Source organism: Episyrphus balteatus, chromosome 1 (assembly GCF_945859705.1).
Source record: "Episyrphus balteatus chromosome 1, idEpiBalt1.1, whole genome shotgun sequence".
Taxonomy (NCBI): Eukaryota; Metazoa; Arthropoda; class Insecta; order Diptera; family Syrphidae; genus Episyrphus; species Episyrphus balteatus.
Genome location: NC_079134.1, coordinates 133417914 through 133435879, shown reverse-complemented (window position 1 = coordinate 133435879; position 17966 = coordinate 133417914). Strand labels below are relative to the sequence as shown.

Genomic DNA, 17966 nt, shown 5'->3' with positions numbered 1-17966 from the left:
ATTGAGAGTCGTTTGTGTTTTCAGCGGGAATCGATAGAGCTGAATTGGACGCTTATGAAGGCATTACTGACTTCAGTGTTGAAGACGAAGAAGGCCTAGCCTCTGAAATCGATACAGCAATGGCTGAGAGCTCATCTCGTCGACCATCTGTTATTGAGATTTTAGCAGCTATTGCACTGGGACCGATGCTAGCTGTTTCAGCTTCTGACGATCGAAATATGCTAACTGAAGTTGAATTGAGTTCTTTGATGGAGCTGAATGAGTTGGCTATGGCTCAATTAAATGCCAAAGCTGCTGAAGATCGAAGACTTGGGGTTATTGTTGAAGAATCATTTGATAGTCATTGTGATGATCACAATGTGGAAATAGTTGACGTAAATGAAGAAGCTGATTTACTGAGCTCACCGAAAATGGTGATGGATGCAATTAAAGAACTTGTGGGTAAAGATGTCAGAAGGTATTCAAAAAGTGAAGAGAGCTCAGTTCAAATTGAAGAAATAACTGAAGCAGAAGCTGAAGAATTTACTAAAGATAGCACCCAATATAAATTATATGATAAAACTGTTGACTCTGGGCAAGGAAGTTCAGAAAATGAATATGACCTAAATGAAGATAACAAAAATAATGAGAAAGTAGATACAGAAAACAAGCATACCACCAGCGAAACAGAACCAGTAGTCACAGGAGAAATTCTTCCAAGTCAGTCTGAAGATGGAACGACAAAGGTTGAAGTACACAAAAATCCGGAACCTTCCGAAGATACATTTGAAATTGTGTCTGAAGAAATTGTAAATAAAGAGGAAACTTTAAGTCAGTGTAAGGAAGAAACTATTCAGCCTTGTGAAATGAAGAAAGAATTAGAGCCTACCGATGAACCAAAGAATTCAGCAGAACCCTTAGATGAAAATCAGATTTCAATCGATGAAGACAATTGCAATCCAATGACAAGCCTGTCAGATGATCTCGGTTTCGAAAAAATCATACCTGAAGACACAAGTAGTATATCAGATGAATCTCTGCACACCATTGGATCATCACCATCAGAATGTTCTGATCTTGAAGGTGATACAACTACATTTTATAATGATGAAAAAGTGAATTCAGCTCCTGCTGAATTAACCGATGATCAAAAATTACAACAATCTAAAGAAAACGACAAGAATACGAATGAATTTATTTTACCTCCACCAACTGCATTTTGTGATGAAGAATTGAAAAAATTAAATGAAGATGGTGGAAATATTGAATCAAGTCAAGTGACTGAAGCGCACATAAATTCTGAGGAAGTAAAAGCTGAAACTCAAATGACTTCTGCAAATAGCACCAATGAACAAGAAATTAAAACTAATGAAGAAGAAACGCACACTGAAAACCAATGCACTGATATAAAAAATACAACTGAAGATATTCAAAGTGATCCAGAAGTAAAAGAAGCTGAAGAAACTGTTTCAATACCAGAAATAGAAGAAGTTTCTACATCAAAGGAAGTTCTTCCTCAAAGTGAAAAGTCAGAAGAACCACCTGACAAACAGTCTTTGGATGAAAATCAATCCAAACCCGAAGATCAGTCTTCTTCTGAAATAGTTTCAACACCAGAAACAATTGATAACGATCCCATTCAAAGTTCTGAAATCGAATCAGAAACTCAGAATCAAGATAGTGAATCAAAAGGTGTGGAAGGTAACACCAAACTCTCAACTGAAGAAACAGAAAAAACTGAAGAATGCAAGTCTACAAATTTAACTGAAGACCAACCTGATTCCACAGATCTTGTTGACACCCAAATGAGTTCTGAAAAATCTTGTGAAGAAAATTCAAGTGCTGCAATTCCAATTGATGAAATAAAGCAAAACAGTGCTTCAGATGGGAATTCAGAGGAAGTAAGCTCTCAAGAGACTCCAAAACCTGAAACTAATGCAGAAATTGAAGAAAATTCATCAACGTTAGAAGTTTTATCAACTGACGAACAACTTGAAGATCAAAGTTCTTCAAATCTTCCAGTAAATAAAGCTTCTAAAGTCGAATCAACTGAAGAAATTTCAAATAAGGAGGCTATTGAAAATCTTAAGGAAAACACTGCTGAAGTTCCTGAAAACGATACTTCTTCCTTTAAAACTGAAGAAAGTTCCAAACAGCCAGAGGTTGAAGAATCGAATAAATCTTCAACTATTGAAAATACTCAAGTTCTGCAAGAAGACACAGTCAAAACAGAACTTGAAGAAAATTTACAATCTGAAAACAAAAGCGGCGAAATACAAGAAGCTAAAATTGAAGATACTGAAGTGACAAAGGTCAATGAAGAAACTCCAATTGACAATATTTCCGACGATAAGGTACCCTCAACCGATGATAAAACTGAAGTTGTAAGCTTTTCAATAGATGAAAATATTGCAAAATCAGAAGATGAAATAGTCGAAAACAGCCTTGACATTTTGAAAATTAATGAACAACCAAAATCTGAAGATGTTTCTTCTGAAGAACCTACAAACGATGTACCATGCAATTTGGAAACATTTGTTAAACAAAATGAAGGTTCTTCAGAAGAATCTGCTTCAGTTGAAAATACCGAAACGAAGTCAAACGTAGAGGAACCATTAAATGAAAACTTACCACATGAAGATCAAAGTAAACCAATCGAAGAAGCACAGCAAAATGAAAGTTCTTCAGAAGAATCTGCTTTAGCTGAAAATCCCGAACAAAAGTCAAACGTAGAAGATCAAACTAAACCAACTGAAGAAGCATCGACTGAAGAATCCGATCCAAAGACCACCGTGCCTGAAGGTGATATACTTAGCAAACAACCTTCTGAAGACGTTCCTAAAGAAACAGCCGCAACTGAAGATTGTACTCAGGATATAGAGATGAATTCAACACCAAACCCGAGTGATGCTGTTGAGACAGAAACAATTTCTATTGAAGAAAAAGTTCAATCTTCTAACACTGATATAGTTGTTGATGAATTTTCAGCTTCTGTAAATACAAATGAAGAATTTTCTCCAGAAACTCCTGCGGTAGCAGAAAATTCGGAAGAAAAGACTACTCAAAATCCTCCTACAACTCAGATAAGCACATCTAATGAAGATGTCGAAATAATACCAAAAACTGTAGAAGGCAAAGATTTGAATGAAATTCAAGCGAAGCCTGAGGTTGACGAACCAACTTTAGTTTTATCCGAACCTTCAGAACCAGTTCAAAGCGAAGCTGAATCTAGTGTTGTCAACCCTATTCCAACAGAAGAAAGTAATGAAGACCAAGAAAAAAAGCAATCTGTAGTTGAAGAGATTTCCAAGGAAAGCAAAAATGATTGTGAATTACCTCCAGTTGCAATTCCTGAACCATCTCCACATCTTGTTGAAAGCAAGAAGAAAATAGTTGAATCTCCTGAAACACCAGAAACTGCTGATGTTGCCTCCATTGAACCAGTATTTCCAACAAAATCTATTGATAAAACAGAAGAACCCATTGAAGGATCATCACAGGCAGAAGCAGCTTTAGAAAACCTAGCTACTGAGCTTCTCAGTGAAACAGCGGAACCTGTAAGCACTGGTATACAAAAGGATGAAGATCCATCTGAAGCACCAGCAGAAGAAACAGAACCAGCTAAGGGGTCCTCAGAAATTAATCAAGAAGAAAAACCGATTGAAAATGAAACAATACAGTCCAATGAAGATGTTGTAACTTCCATATCTGAAGAAAAAACAGAACTAAAAGAAAATGAAGAAGTTGGTGCTACGTCATCTACCGAAGTTACTAACGAAAGCCTAGGAAATAATGAAATTGAAGCTAAAAAGACAAATGAAGCATCAGATAATGAAGTCAAATCTTCAGATGATGTATCAACAAATGAAGAACAGTCACAAGAAAATTCACCCATTTCTGATAAATCGATTTCCGAAGCAGAGGAAAACAAATGTGAAAACAAGCTTTCTGAAGAACAAAAAGAAGATCCTTTAGTTGAAGCAATAAATGACAATTCAAATCCACAAGAAGCTATTCAAACATCTGAACCCACAAATGAAATAAAAACAGAATGTTCATCAACTGAAGGAGTATCAACTGAAAGTAAGGAAGAGGAAAACATTAACCAAGATTCTAACAAAACAACTGATGAAGATGTAAAAGAAGAAATAAAAATAGAAGAAGGTTTAAGCGACAGCATTTTGAAAGATTCTAAGACAGACGATATCAAACAATTTGAAACTGAAAAATCTGATCCGCCTGAATTTGATAATGCAACTGAAGATCAAACAAAAGTCGAAGAAATTCCTAATATACCAAATCAGGAAAATACTTCAATAGAAGCACCAACCGTTGATCAAGTCACAGAACCATTAAATAAAGAAGAATTATTGGAAGAAAAAATAGGAAGTAATGTAGATAGTTCAAGTCCTGTCGAGAGTAAGGAAGACACAAGAAATTCCGATGAATCTTCTAAGAAAATAGAAGATACAAATAAGATATCCGCTGAAGCTTCAATAACTGAAGACCCTGTAGTAATTGATGAACCTAAAACTGAATCACTGGGTGATACCAAATCATCAGCTTCGGAAGAAATAGCTGAGGCAGTATCAAACTCAGGTACCACAGATGAAGAAAAACTTCAGAAAGAAGATGATGCTTCCAAAAATGAGACACCGGAGGTGGAGGTAGAACCAACAAAAGTTCTAGAAGCCGATGAAACTCATGAAGTTACCACAGAGCAGATTGAAAAATCAATAGATGAAATAGGTGAAGATAAATCCAAAAATGAAAGCGAAATCAAAACAGAAACTATTGACTCCAAAGATGAGATTACAGAAAAACCAACTGTTAATGAAGCAGATGTTCCAAGCTCCGACAATGTTTCAATTAAAAAAGTCACAGACCCATTAAATATTGAAACTGAAGATCTTACTAAAAACGAAGCTAATCCAACAGTATTGGAAGAACCAATTCTTGATAAACAAACTGAAGACATAAATGGAAATACTGAAAGTGTTGTAAGTGCAGAAGCAGATATACAAACAGAAGTTGGCTGCCAAGTGATAAAGGAGGTGATTCCTGATATGAAGACTGAGAACCCCCAAGAACAAAATACTGAAGCAGAAGAAGTTGAAAAAACAGAGCTTGGAAATGTTTCCACTGAAGAAGTTGTGATTGAACCGGTTACTGATACTACCGATGCAAATTTAAATATTGAGCAACAAGAAAAAGATGATAAGGAATCATTATCTACAGAGCAAGCAAATGATCAAAGTACAGATGGCAAAACAAAAACTGAAGAAATTGAAGTGACTGAAGAAGTATCTTCAATCGATGCAGTAACTAATGTTACCGACTCTGATTCCAGCCAAATGAACTCGGAAACCCCTCAACCAGAAGAACCGGCAGATAAACAAGAGGAAGTTAAATCCAATGAAGAAGTTTCTGAATCTTCAAAAATTGAAGAGATTACAACCGAAGTTCAAATAAGTGACCAGGAACTAAAAGAAGAAAGCATTGCAACTATAACTCAAGATTCATCAGTACAACCTGAAACAAGTGAAAAAGTGACTGAGTCTGTTCTTGAAGTTCAACCTGAAGTTGCAGCTGTTGAAGTTACAGAAGAAACAAATGAAACAGAAAAAACTACAAGCAGTGAATCTGAAGAAGTAAAAATTGAGAAGGAATCTTCAACACAAGAAAATGTATCTGAAGAACAAAAGGGTTCAACCCCTGCAGCTGAAGACCTTGATGTTCCAATATCGAAAACAGAAGAATCTATTCCTCCTGGTGATATTTCTGAGGAGCAAGAAACTCAACTTACTGACGCCGAAGAAGTTCAGGCGAAGGAAGAAGTACCTGAAAATCAAGAACAACCTGCTGAAAAAATAAGCGAACAAGAATCTTCAATTGAAACTCAAAACGCAGTTGAAGAAGTTTCAAAAGAAACTCAAGAAATGAAGGTACCTGAAGAAGCAGCTCCAGATTCCCAAGATCAAGTATTAACAGATTTAACAGCACAAGGATTGAAAGAAGAGTTACCAGCTGACTGTGAGAAAGTTTCTGAAGATTCATCAGCACCATTGCTAAAAACTGAAGACACACCAATCGAAGCATTGCCACCACCAGATGTGCAAGAAGAGGTATCAAATGATGGTGAAGTAGAAAACCTTTTAGAAGCAAATAATACTTCTGAAAAAGAATCAGAGAAAGTGCAAAAATCAGAAGAAACAGAAATTCTGAAAAATTCTGAAGAAGCATTAGAACCTGTTCAAAAATCTGAAGAAACTGAAATTACTGAGATGACACAACAAACAGCACAAGATGTGTCCCAAGAGATACTTAATGATAATGGAAATAGTCCTGAAATAGAAAAACTCCCAGAAGAAACAAAAGAATCTGAAGATGTGTCAGATATTAAAGAGGTTACGGAGTTGCCAGTACAAGTTGTTGAAGATGAAAAAACTCCAGAAGTAGATAATCTTCCAGAAGCAATTAAAAGTTCAGAAAAAGTATCAGAAGAACAGCAGAAGTTAGAAGCAACCGAAGCTAGTGAGATTAAAGAATTGACAACCCAAGATCTTAAGAAAGTTCCTGAGACAGAAAAACTTCCAGATGAAACCAACAATTCTGAAGGATCAGAACCAGTGCAGAATTCAGAAAATATTAAAATTGATGATATTCCCACGCAAGAAACACCATCCGTTGATTCTAAGGAAGAACAACTGCTAACAGTGATACCAAAACAAGATGAAGAATTGACTGCATGTGTTGATAATTCCACTGAAACAGTTGAAGAAGATGTTCCAATTGAAAAGTCAATAGCAGCTGATGAAATTTCTGAAGTATCAAAATCTGAAGAACTCAAATCAACTGAAGAACTACCATCGGTGCAAAGCTCTATAACTGAAGCATTAACAAGCGAAGACACTTTAAATAACGAAGAACACAAACGAAATACTGAAAACACAAAAGATGCACCGATACAAAGCGAAGAAGTACAAAATGAAGACAAAGAAGTTGCATTAGAATCTCAAACCTCCATCGCTAGTGAAATTGTCTCGAATTTACAAACCGATGATGAAAAGATTGAATCGATCATAAATGTGAGTGAGTCAACTTTGAAAACTGACGATGAAAAAATAGAAGAAATGCCTGTGGTTGAATCTAAAAATATTGAAGAACCAAAAGTGCCAGAAGAAATAACCGAAGACAATATACCTGTTACCACCTTAAATGATCAAGAATCTGTTACTGACAATAAAGATGTGTCTGCAGATTTGATCGTTGCTGAGGAAGTTATTCAAAAAGAAGACAGCTCTGAAACAGAAACAACAATTTCAAATAACTTAGAATCTCAAAAACCTGAAGAAGCTGATGCAGAAAAGACTTCAAAGGACTCCGATTCTCAAAAACCTGCAGAAGCCACTCAAGATGCGGATACAGAAGAGGCTTCTACAGATGAAGCAATTTCAACTGACAACGATAAAACCGAGAAAAGAAGCGAAGAAACAGTTCCTGAAAAAGATGTAAGTACTTCAGTACAGGAGATATCTGAAGAAACTAAAACTCCTGAAGAAGAAACAGAAGCAACTAAAACTGAAGAATCCTCTACAGAGTCTGAGATCAAACAAAAAACACCTGAAGAAGGAGAACCTGTTGAAGAAGAAGTAACAGAAAATGTTCCAGAACCAACAGAGGTGATACAAGAAGAATCTGTTGAAGTAAAAACTGCAACAGGTGTACCAATTGAGTCACAAAATACTGATGTCAAAGAAGAATTTGTGTCAGAACCAACAGAAGAGATACAAAAAGAAACTGTCGAAGTGAAATCAGCAACAGATGAAGCAATTGAATCGCCAAATACGGATGTAATATTAGAAACCGTGCCAGAGCCAACAGAGGTGAAACAAGAAGAAGCTGTTGAAGAAAAAACTGCAACAAATGAAGAAGCTGAGTCACCAAATACGGATACTAAACCTGAAATTGTGGCAGTACAAACAGAGGTCCTTCCAGAAAAAGAACCAAACGCAGAAGCAGTAGAAGATACACCACCTGAAATAGTTAATGCTTCAACTTCTAAAGAAACTGCAGCTGAGGTTTTGCAACCAGAGGAAGAATCTTCAGTTCCACAACCAGAAGAAATAGCAAAGGCTACAGCTCAACAAATTACTGAAGAAGCGATTTCTTGTCTTGAAGAATCTCAAAAAGCTGATGAAATAGTTCTAATAGAAGAAACTTCTGCAATCAAACCAATTACAACTGATGAACCTTTGGAACAAAGCGAAGATGCAGTTGAAGTAAGAAGTGAATCAACAAAAACTGAAGATAACAGTGAAACTATTCAAACTGTCGAATTACAACAAGAAGTTCAAAGTAGCGATTTAAAAGACGATAAAGGCACAACCGAACAAACAGAAGAGACTACACCAGCTACAGCAGATACAGAAAAATCAGAGCCTCTAGGCACAACTATATCTGAAGATGTAAAAGCATCAGTAAAAGCATCTTTGGGTGAAGAAACCTTAGAAAACCAAAACCTGATTACGGAAGTTAGAAAAGACTCCGTAACGGATGATATAGTTGAATTGAAAGAACCATCTTCAGAAGCTGCAGTAGTTAGTGAAACAAATGAAGTAGAATCGGTTAAAAAAGCTACGGAAGAACCCTTAAAAACTTATATCATTGAGGTGAAAGAACCATCTTCAGAAGCTGCAGAAGTTACAGAAACAAATGAACAGGAATCTGTAACGGAAGTCAAGGAAGAACTCGTAGAAACTGATGCAACCGAAGTAGTAAGTGAAGCAAATGAACAAGAACTGGTAACCGAAGTTAAGGAAGACTCCGTAAAAACTGATGTAGTTGAAGCCGCAGCAGATAGTGGAACCAATGAACAAGAAGTAGTAACGGAAGTTAAGGAAGACTCCGTAAAAACTGATGTAGTTGAAGCCGCTGCAGTTAGTGAAACAAATGAGCAGGAACCGGTTGCGGAAGTTAAAGAAGAACCTGAAAAAACTGACACAGTTGCAGTAAAAGAATCATCTCCAGAATCTGCAGCAGTTAGTGCACAAGAACTGGTAACGGAAGTTAAGGAAGAACCCGTAAAATCTGATATAATTGAAACCGCAGCAGTTTGTGAAATAAATGGAAGAGAACTGGTAACAGAAGCTACGGAAGAACCCGTAAAAACTGATAAAGTTGACGTGAAAGAACCATCTTCAGAAGCTGCAGCAGTTAGTGAAACAAATGAACAAGAATCGGTAACGGAAATTAAGGAAGATACAGTACAAACTGATGTAGTTGAACCCGCAGCAGCTAGTGAAACAAATGAACAAGAACTGGTAACGGAAGTTAAGGAAGAACCTGAAAAAACTGACACAGCTGATGTGAAAGAAGAAACCGCAGCTGTTAGTGAAACAAATGAGCAAGAACCGGTAACGGAAGTTAAGGAAGAAACCATAAACACAGAAATAGTTGAAGAGAAAGAGTCATCTTTAGAAGTTGCAGCAGTTAGTGAACCAAATGAAGCATCTAAGCCTGTTGAACCTCTTGAGGCATCTACTGTGGAAGTTACACCTTCTGAAAATATTAATGAACCAGCGGTATCTTCGGTTGTTGAAGACGTTAATGAAGTAATTGAAACGCCTAAAGCTGAAGAATCAACAGATATTTCTCCCAATGAATCAAGCTCCAAAGAAGATTCCCAAGTTAATTCAATTAAAGCTTCTGAAGTTGAAACAATTCAAAGTGACATTACTAATGAACCTGAACAATCTCTAGAACAAATTTCAGTCCAAGAAGATAATCAACAAAAAGCAGACTCAGAAGTTGTTCAACCATCAGTTGCCGAAGCAGATGACGATACTGATTCGGAAGCTTCATTTGTGTCCGCCACCGAAGAAGAGCTTGCAGAGACTAAAAACTTAATAGAAACTGCAGCGATAAAAGAGTTACCGGAAGTCAAAACGCAAAAGAGTGAATTAGTAAAGGAAGTATGGAAATCCTTGGAAACTGAAAAAGAAGAATTAGATGAATCTTCAATACCTCAAAAACTAGAAGATATTTCAATTATTCAAGAAAAACTAACCAATATAATAGATGCACTTCAACCTGAAGAGTCATTAACAACCACTGTTGAATCCAATGTTGCTGAAGAAAAACCAGCAGATAAAGACACTAAAGAACCAAAAATTGAGATTTCTGATGAAAATAAAAAAGATCTAACTGAAAAGATAGAAGAAGAATTTGCTGATGCGATACCAGAACCTGTTGACGAATTGATTACTCCAACAAGCTCCGAAGATTCAACTGGAACAGCTAAAGAAGTCCCCATACAACCAACGATATCTGAAGTCATTACATCTAATTTAAAAGAAGATGCAAAATCAAGTGAAACAATCGCTAATTCTTCACCAGATGAAATGGTTGAACAAAAAGAAGTCCCCGTGAAAGATGATAAACTAAATTTCGAGAACGAAACGGTCCTAGCAAAACCAGCCAATGATGAAATTTGTTCCTCTAGTGAAGCACAACCCACTGAAGAAATTGAAGTTGAAACTAAGCCTTCGGAAACAATTAAGGAAATCGATGCAGCACAAACATCTACAGAAGTTACTGAAATCGTTGAATCAAAAGAAATTGAGCCAATGGTGGTAACCAAAACACCTCCAAATTCATTAGATTGTGCTGATGCTGCAATACCTGACGATAAAACAACACCCCCATTTGCAATCCTCAATGCAACATGCAAAATAATAACGCACCCACCTTTAGAAAAAACTGAATCTCTGATTCAGTCCGCACAATACCTCTACGAAAAAATGTCAGACCCAATTTTGGAAACAACTCCTGACATAAATGCCCCCAATCTTGCCGAAGAACTTCGAATGGCTGCCGATGGAAATGAAGATACAAAAGAATTACCCCCCAACTCTGAACGTGTGATCCCTCAAAGTAAACCATGTGAAAGTCTTTGCTTTACAACTGATCCGCAGCCATCACCAATTGCAAGCGATTCTATTGCAACAACAGAACAATCGAACGCACAAGATGCCTCCTCCGCCCAAGGTAAACATATCAGTCAACTTGCCAAGCAGCATATATTTGCCGAGCAATCTGCGAGAAAACCATCAAAATCTAAAACCAGTGGTAGCAGATTTCGGAATTTAACACTCCAAGACAGACGCTTTTTAGCTGAATTGGAAAAACGTCGCAAACAACGAGAGCTCATTCAGAATTACTTAGATTCTTTAGATAGCATTGATATCCCAAGTTATCTTAATGAAGATTTGTACCTTTTTGAAAGTAAATGTTCCATAGAACGATCCCCTTATAGTTTGTTTATCGAACCATCCGACTTATGCATTGTAGGCGCCACTAGTACATCACCACCAAACGCCAATTCGCATTTTCTAAAAACTAACATTCTCTTCTCAGATCGGATAAGTTCTGAATCAAATTGTACAGACGATAATAGCACAACAACGGTAATTGATACATTCGGTTCGATGGAGTCTCGATCATCTAGTTCGGACTCAGGTGAAGAATTCAGCCCAGATGATAATAATTCTTCGACGACGACAACGACTGACCGCGGTGAAAGTTCTGCTACTGCTACCACTGATAATACCAGTATTATAACTACTAACAATGCTACTAACCAATCGCACATTTATTCACAACCACCACCACTACCACTGCAACCACAACCCGAGCTTAGACCAGAGTCAGCATGTTCCAAGTTGCATGAGACCCGGCCTTCTACTGGGGGAAACGAGGAACATGTTGATGATGATCCATTGAAACATTTAGTACCAGGTAAAATAATTCACAGCTCGTTTAGATCAAAAAACAATCTTTCGTTTTTCCCCCCGTTTACTTTCTTACTAACAAAATTTATAAATCCCCCCACATAGCTTTGCCGGTGTAAACTAGAAGCTTAATAAATATCATTTCGTTTTGTTTTTCTTTTCATTTTGTTGTCTTTTGATTCGATGATTAGGTTCGATAGCCGAACGTGAATATAAGAAATGGTATAACGCGGTTGACATGCCAAATAATCCGTATTCAGTGGAAGCTCTTAGACGCAGATTGAGCACCGGCGGACTTGATCGAGTATTGGATCTGCCAAATATCAGTCCGTGTGTTGAAGATAAGCCACTGCAGCTTTGTGAAAATCAAAGCCCGGATGCAGATATTAAGGGTCAGGAAAGGGATTATGCAAGGTAAGTTTTTTCTTAAGATCTTCAAAAGTTAAATAGAAGCCTACAATTCAAGGATTTCAATATTCCTCAAAGAAGCAAAACCTCTGCCCCATTTATTTTACGATAAATCATTTTATATTTGCTTAGATACAGCAGAGACTATTACATCAATGATGCCAAACATGCCAGTGGAATAACAAAGAAGAGTCCAACTTCACCGCCGGAAATATCTTCACCAACACCAACAACTGCATCATCAATCGAGGTAATTCGTAATGGATTTGAGAATAGAAATACAAAAGATTGGACCCTATCCACTCCAGTGCGTCGAAGTACGTCATTAAAATATCCCAAACAATTTCGATCTAGTGTTATCCCTAAAACCCATAACAACACCAATAACAACAACGATGATGATGATGGTGATTACGAGTATGATAATGATGATGATACAAAATCACATTACTCATCAAGAAGTCTTCGAACCAAATCTTTTAATCAACAACGAACATCACCTAGTCCCAGTGTTTTAACACATTTTGAAAAACAATTATTGCACAAAGATTTGAAACGCAATAGTTTTCGTGCCATTTCATCAACGACTAAGGATTTTGTATTAAATCCAATATTCGATCAGAATGAATTTTTCAAAGATACAAAATTAACAGTACGAAAGGATAGTAATAATTTATCAGATGGTGATACGGCGGATTCCGGGGTGGATAGTTGTTTAAATGGGGTACCGGGAGATGGCACTAGAACGAATCTTTTATTTTAGAATTATGTTTTTAATTAATTTTAATATTTTTGGTTAATGATTTATTTTATAAGTCATACATAAATGAGGAGAATTTTAATATTCTTTTGTTATCATTTAATTTTATTTAGTCATATTGTAATAATTTTTTTTGTTAATAATAGTATTTAGACCATTGTAGAATCTTATTATTTTTTTTTTAATTTTTATTAAAAGGTTATAACCATTTTTTTTGTAAAAACAAATAGAAAAAAAAATATGTTAACAACAATTTCAAATGCATTTGTAATTCGTCCTCGGTACACGGAAATTTATTTATAAGAAGTTCAGTTTCTCATCATTTTAGTTATTACATTGATATTAAAATAATTTTAATACAGATATTATTATGAGGTAGGATTATTGAAAATACCTAGCTTTTCAAATACCCACAAGTCTTCGAATTGAACGTTCAGAGAAGTAATTTCTTATATAACGAAGTGGCACATTATTGCGATTTATCAAATGGAAGGCTTAATAATCCCAAAGCATCTTTAGAAAAAACATATCTTTACGTTCACACGTTCGTGCCGTGACGGTGCAGGGAGATATCTCCACGGGAATTTATTTCATTCCACTTTATGAGAGAATCTATTCCACATTTTATAGTGGAGTTAATTCTCACCTTATAAGGGAATTTCTCACACCTTTTTCTTTTTGTGAATTTATTCCAATTTATGTGAGAATCTATTCCACATTTTAAAGTGGAGTTAATTCTCACTCAAAAATTGTAATCTTTTTTACAATATAAATTTGTTTTTACTTGAGCTTTAAAGTTAAAAACTGAAAAATTAATTTTAAACTTTGCGAAAAACGAATTAAATAAAAAGCCCGTGCGAATTGTGCGGTTATTTCGTATGGAGTGATTTTATTTTCCTATTCTTTTTCTTCTTCATCTTCTTTTTTAAATTTGAAATAAAATATGGCCCGATGGGCGTGAAGTTTGAATTTTATAGCATTCACAATAATGAAATTTTTAAACAAATGTAATAGTTTTAAATTCAAAGTTAAATTCATTATTTTATATAATTCAAAAATTCAATTTATTTTTAAAAAAGGTTCGTTTGTCGAAAGGGAATTTCTCACATCTTTTTTTTTTGTGAAATTATTAACCCCCAAAAATCTTTAAAATAGATTGATTTTTAAAGACTCTAAGTAAAATTTTAATTCATTTTAATCTATACTTTGTTTATAAGGAAATAGAAGGTTTAGTTTATAATTTTTCGAGAGGAACATATCGTTTTTGAGAGCCTTAGGCAAAAATATTAAAAAATCTAGGGATTTTTTAATTATTTCCACTTAAACTTTTGAATTTATTTAGACCCAATTTTTGTATTCATTGTTCATTACTTCGATTGCAATTTGGACATTTTTAGCACATTAAGAGGTGATACTCTACATTTATTCGAAAAATTTGTAATCTAACATGCACAAACGCTCGTCCAATCATGCAAATAGGTTTCTCATGGCCAAATTGTAATAAAATATCTGGCAAAACATGTTATTTGAACATATTCATAGAATATGCGCTACATAAACAAAAGAGTTGAGGAACAAACTTCGTTATTTATTTCTTTGCTCAGAAGCCTTCAATGATAATCTTGTTCTTCAAAAATAGTTGGCTTATAATATCATTGACGATATTTATTTGATTGATGCTTCAGGAATCAAAACTTCATTTAAATTTTCCATCAATAATAGTGACCTTTTTCCACCTATAGAATTTATTGTTTTCTTATTTGAAAGCAAAAGATGAAACAACACTCCCACAACTAACTCATTTACAATCTTATTTTAAACACATATGATAATAAAGCAACATTTAAAACTTTAAGAAAAAGTAGAACATAATTTATTTTTGTTTTATACACTTGAATATTATTTTACTAAAAATTAAATTCCTAAAGATGAAGCAAATGTTTTAGTAAAATTGTATACCAAAAATATTTATGGAATGCATAATAAAAACTTTGTGAGATTTATTTTAACTAGAGGCAAGTATTTTAAATAATTTTTTTTTTTTTTTTTTCGAATGAGAAAATAGTTTTCAGTTTAGTAAAAATATCGTAGTACAATTTATTTATTTCAAAGACTTCTTTAAAAAAAATCGGTACTTATCAACACAATCTCAATCAGGTGAGTACTTTTTGTGTCTTTTCTGTTTTGTAGAAGAGAATTATATTTGTTTTAGATCATGTTATTCGTAAATTTATGGCGGACAATTTTACTAATAACATTTGTTTCCCATTTATAACAACTAAAACACTATGTGGTGGAGTAAACCAACAAAAAAAAAATATATTAAATCAAAATTTTAACACTCTTTTAGTCTAAAATAAAGAACTCATTTCTGCATACTTTGAAATCTTTTTGGAAGGATAAATTAGTGGTGTAGGGATTGTATAACTTTAATTCGTTTCTATGTAATTGGTATCTTTTATTGACAAAAATCAGGTTTTTCATATAGTCACATTATGCATGAAGCCAAATTCTCATCGGAATATGCCATTTAAATTCATTACATTCTTACTTATTCATTTTGAAATCATTAAGCTTTATTTTGTCATTGTTGTCAACTAACATTTTTTTAGATTTCTAGACTTAAAATAAACCCTCTCAAATGTTGTTATCAGGTCGTAAACTTTTTCATTTCCTTCTTTAAACAAAAAGATTGCTTAAAACTAAAAAAAATTATATATTCATTCTTTAGCTCCGGGAAAGTGTAGAAAGCACGACCGTTGAAGTAACAACACCCGTCAGAGAACTGTGCCATAAGCTGGAGAAACAATCCAAAGTAGATGCAGACATCTATTTAGCTACTCCAGTTCATGTAATCGAAGATATCCCAGAGGCATTTGCGGAAAAGAATGCCACCATTCAGTCAATTGGAACAACCATAACTTCACTAACTACGGAAGCTGTTAGCAAACTTTCTAGCGATTCAAGTTCTGTTTTGACAAATGCAAGTCTAACACCCAGTGAAGATTCCGATACAATTCGTATTTATGATCTGAAGAAACAAGAAACGCGACTTGTCAAAGAAACAACTCACACAACAACAATAACAGTAGCCAAATCGCCAGATGAGAAGAAAGTTCGTCCCACAGAATTGGATATAACACCGACACTGGCTCCACCAATAGCCACGATATCATCGAAAAGTTCTACACCAACTTCGTTTAAATTCTTACAGCCAAAAAGGAAGCTAATTAATCCTAGTCAAGTGTTGTCCATTGATCTGGATACCACCCCTGTGAGTTTAACTTTTTTTTTTAAAGGATATTTGTAGAACTTTTTATATTTAGATAACGCCATGTACACCTGAGAAACCTGTAATCGAAGCGGAAGTAGCCCATGCAATGCCATCAGTAAAGGCTTTGGCTAAGGCCTTCCTTATGACTTCGACAACTTCAACGTCAGAAAATAAATGGCGCAAGGTAAGTGTACTTAACAGGCTCCAAGGACCAGAAGCAGGAATATCTCATTCTTTTGTTAAGGCCCGAGCAGGAGCAAAGTCACCCCTGCAGTTTTTCAAACTAACAACTCAAACGGCAGCAGCAGCCAGTACCAGCAAAGTAACTCAAAAACAGCTAGAACCAATGGTACCGGATACAACTAGTCAAGGATCCGAGGATGCAACAATTGCTTCGGATTTGTCATCTCTCGAAACGTAAGTTCTAACAACAACTGTTTATGCATTTTTCTAGTTCATCTAATAACTTGTTGCAATTTTAGAGATCCACCATCAAGAATTGACGGCGATACAGAAGATGAGAATCAGGAAAGAGTAGTACTATCAGGATGTTTGAGGAATAATATTGCTTTCTTTGAGAATTTAAAGAATAAGTAAATATTTTTTTGTTTGTGTAAGGACATAGAATTTTATGTCGGATTGGTTAAGCCTGTTTACTTAGGATATTTTTGTTTAGATATCTTCATACAAATTTTTTGATAAATGAAGATATATTGAAGCTGAAAAGAAGTAATATATTATTACTAGAACATCCTGTAGAAAACAAACTTTATATATATATAGATATTTATAATCAAGAAAAAAAAGAAAACTGTATTAGTGCCATTGGAATATTATTATTATTATTATTATAATGGATATTATATGTGCCCTTTATGTCAATTTTATATACCTTAAAAAAATGTATCTAACCTATAGACAAAAAAAAAAAACAATCTTTAATGGAGATCATAATTTATTTTATATACCAAAGATGATCGCCAAATAAAAGCCTTTAAAAGGCGCCAAATAGATCAAAATTTTAAATTAATAGATTTACATAAAAAGTTAAGCTGATACAAATAATAAAAACATATATATTTAAATATATCTATATATCAATTAATGGTTTTTATTTATTTTTTAACTTTTTTTTGTCAACAGGAAGATCTTCTTTTACACTATATCTATGTTTAAATGAAACCCAAGATTATTTGCTGAGTGATGCTGATTTGAGTGCTGAGTTATTTGCATTCAAATATTTTTGTTTTCTTATTCAGACGCAGATAAATATTCAGATGAAATCTTCGAAACAGGTTTGAGTTCATACTGAAAATGTCTAGCCATTCAAATACAAAAATTACAAATCTACTGTTTTCGTATTTTCGAAAAAAATACAAGGTTGCCAAAAAAAGTGAATTTCCAAAATTACCTCCAAATCCAACGATTGAGTCAACAAAAGAAAGTTCACTTTACAATCTATTCACACCTGAAATCCAAGCATTTCATTCAATTCTGGTTGCCGAGATATTAACAATCAAATATATTTTTTCTCACATTCGGAAGCATATATTTTCGGATCAAAGTCTCGAAATAAGTTTTCGTTTAGAGATATGAGTTCACAGGGAGCAGGTTTATCCGTTTAGGTACAAAAAATACAAATTTATTTTTTTCAGATTTTCGAAAAAAATCCAAGGTTAACCCCTTGCCTAAAAATTTCAAATTTCAAAAATTTCTTCCAAATCAATCGAGTGAGATATCAAAAGAAAGGTCT

The 17966-nt window shown here is 34.5% G+C and overlaps 1 protein-coding gene across 1 annotated transcript in view; it reads left to right on the top strand.

Moving 5' to 3' along the window:
* Positions 1–17300, top strand: part of LOC129910855 (titin) — a 113159-nt gene extending 95859 nt beyond the window's left edge. The window contains exons 10-15 of the mRNA XM_055988447.1: positions 7–11778; positions 11963–12185; positions 12312–12939; positions 15671–16213; positions 16266–16630; positions 16696–17300. Coding sequence (XP_055844422.1) covers positions 7–11778; positions 11963–12185; positions 12312–12939; positions 15671–16213; positions 16266–16630; positions 16696–16810 — 13646 coding nt within the window. The 3' untranslated portion in view covers positions 16811–17300. The remainder of the gene's footprint in view (positions 1–6; positions 11779–11962; positions 12186–12311; positions 12940–15670; positions 16214–16265; positions 16631–16695) is intronic.
* Positions 17301–17966: the final 666 nt, after the last annotated feature.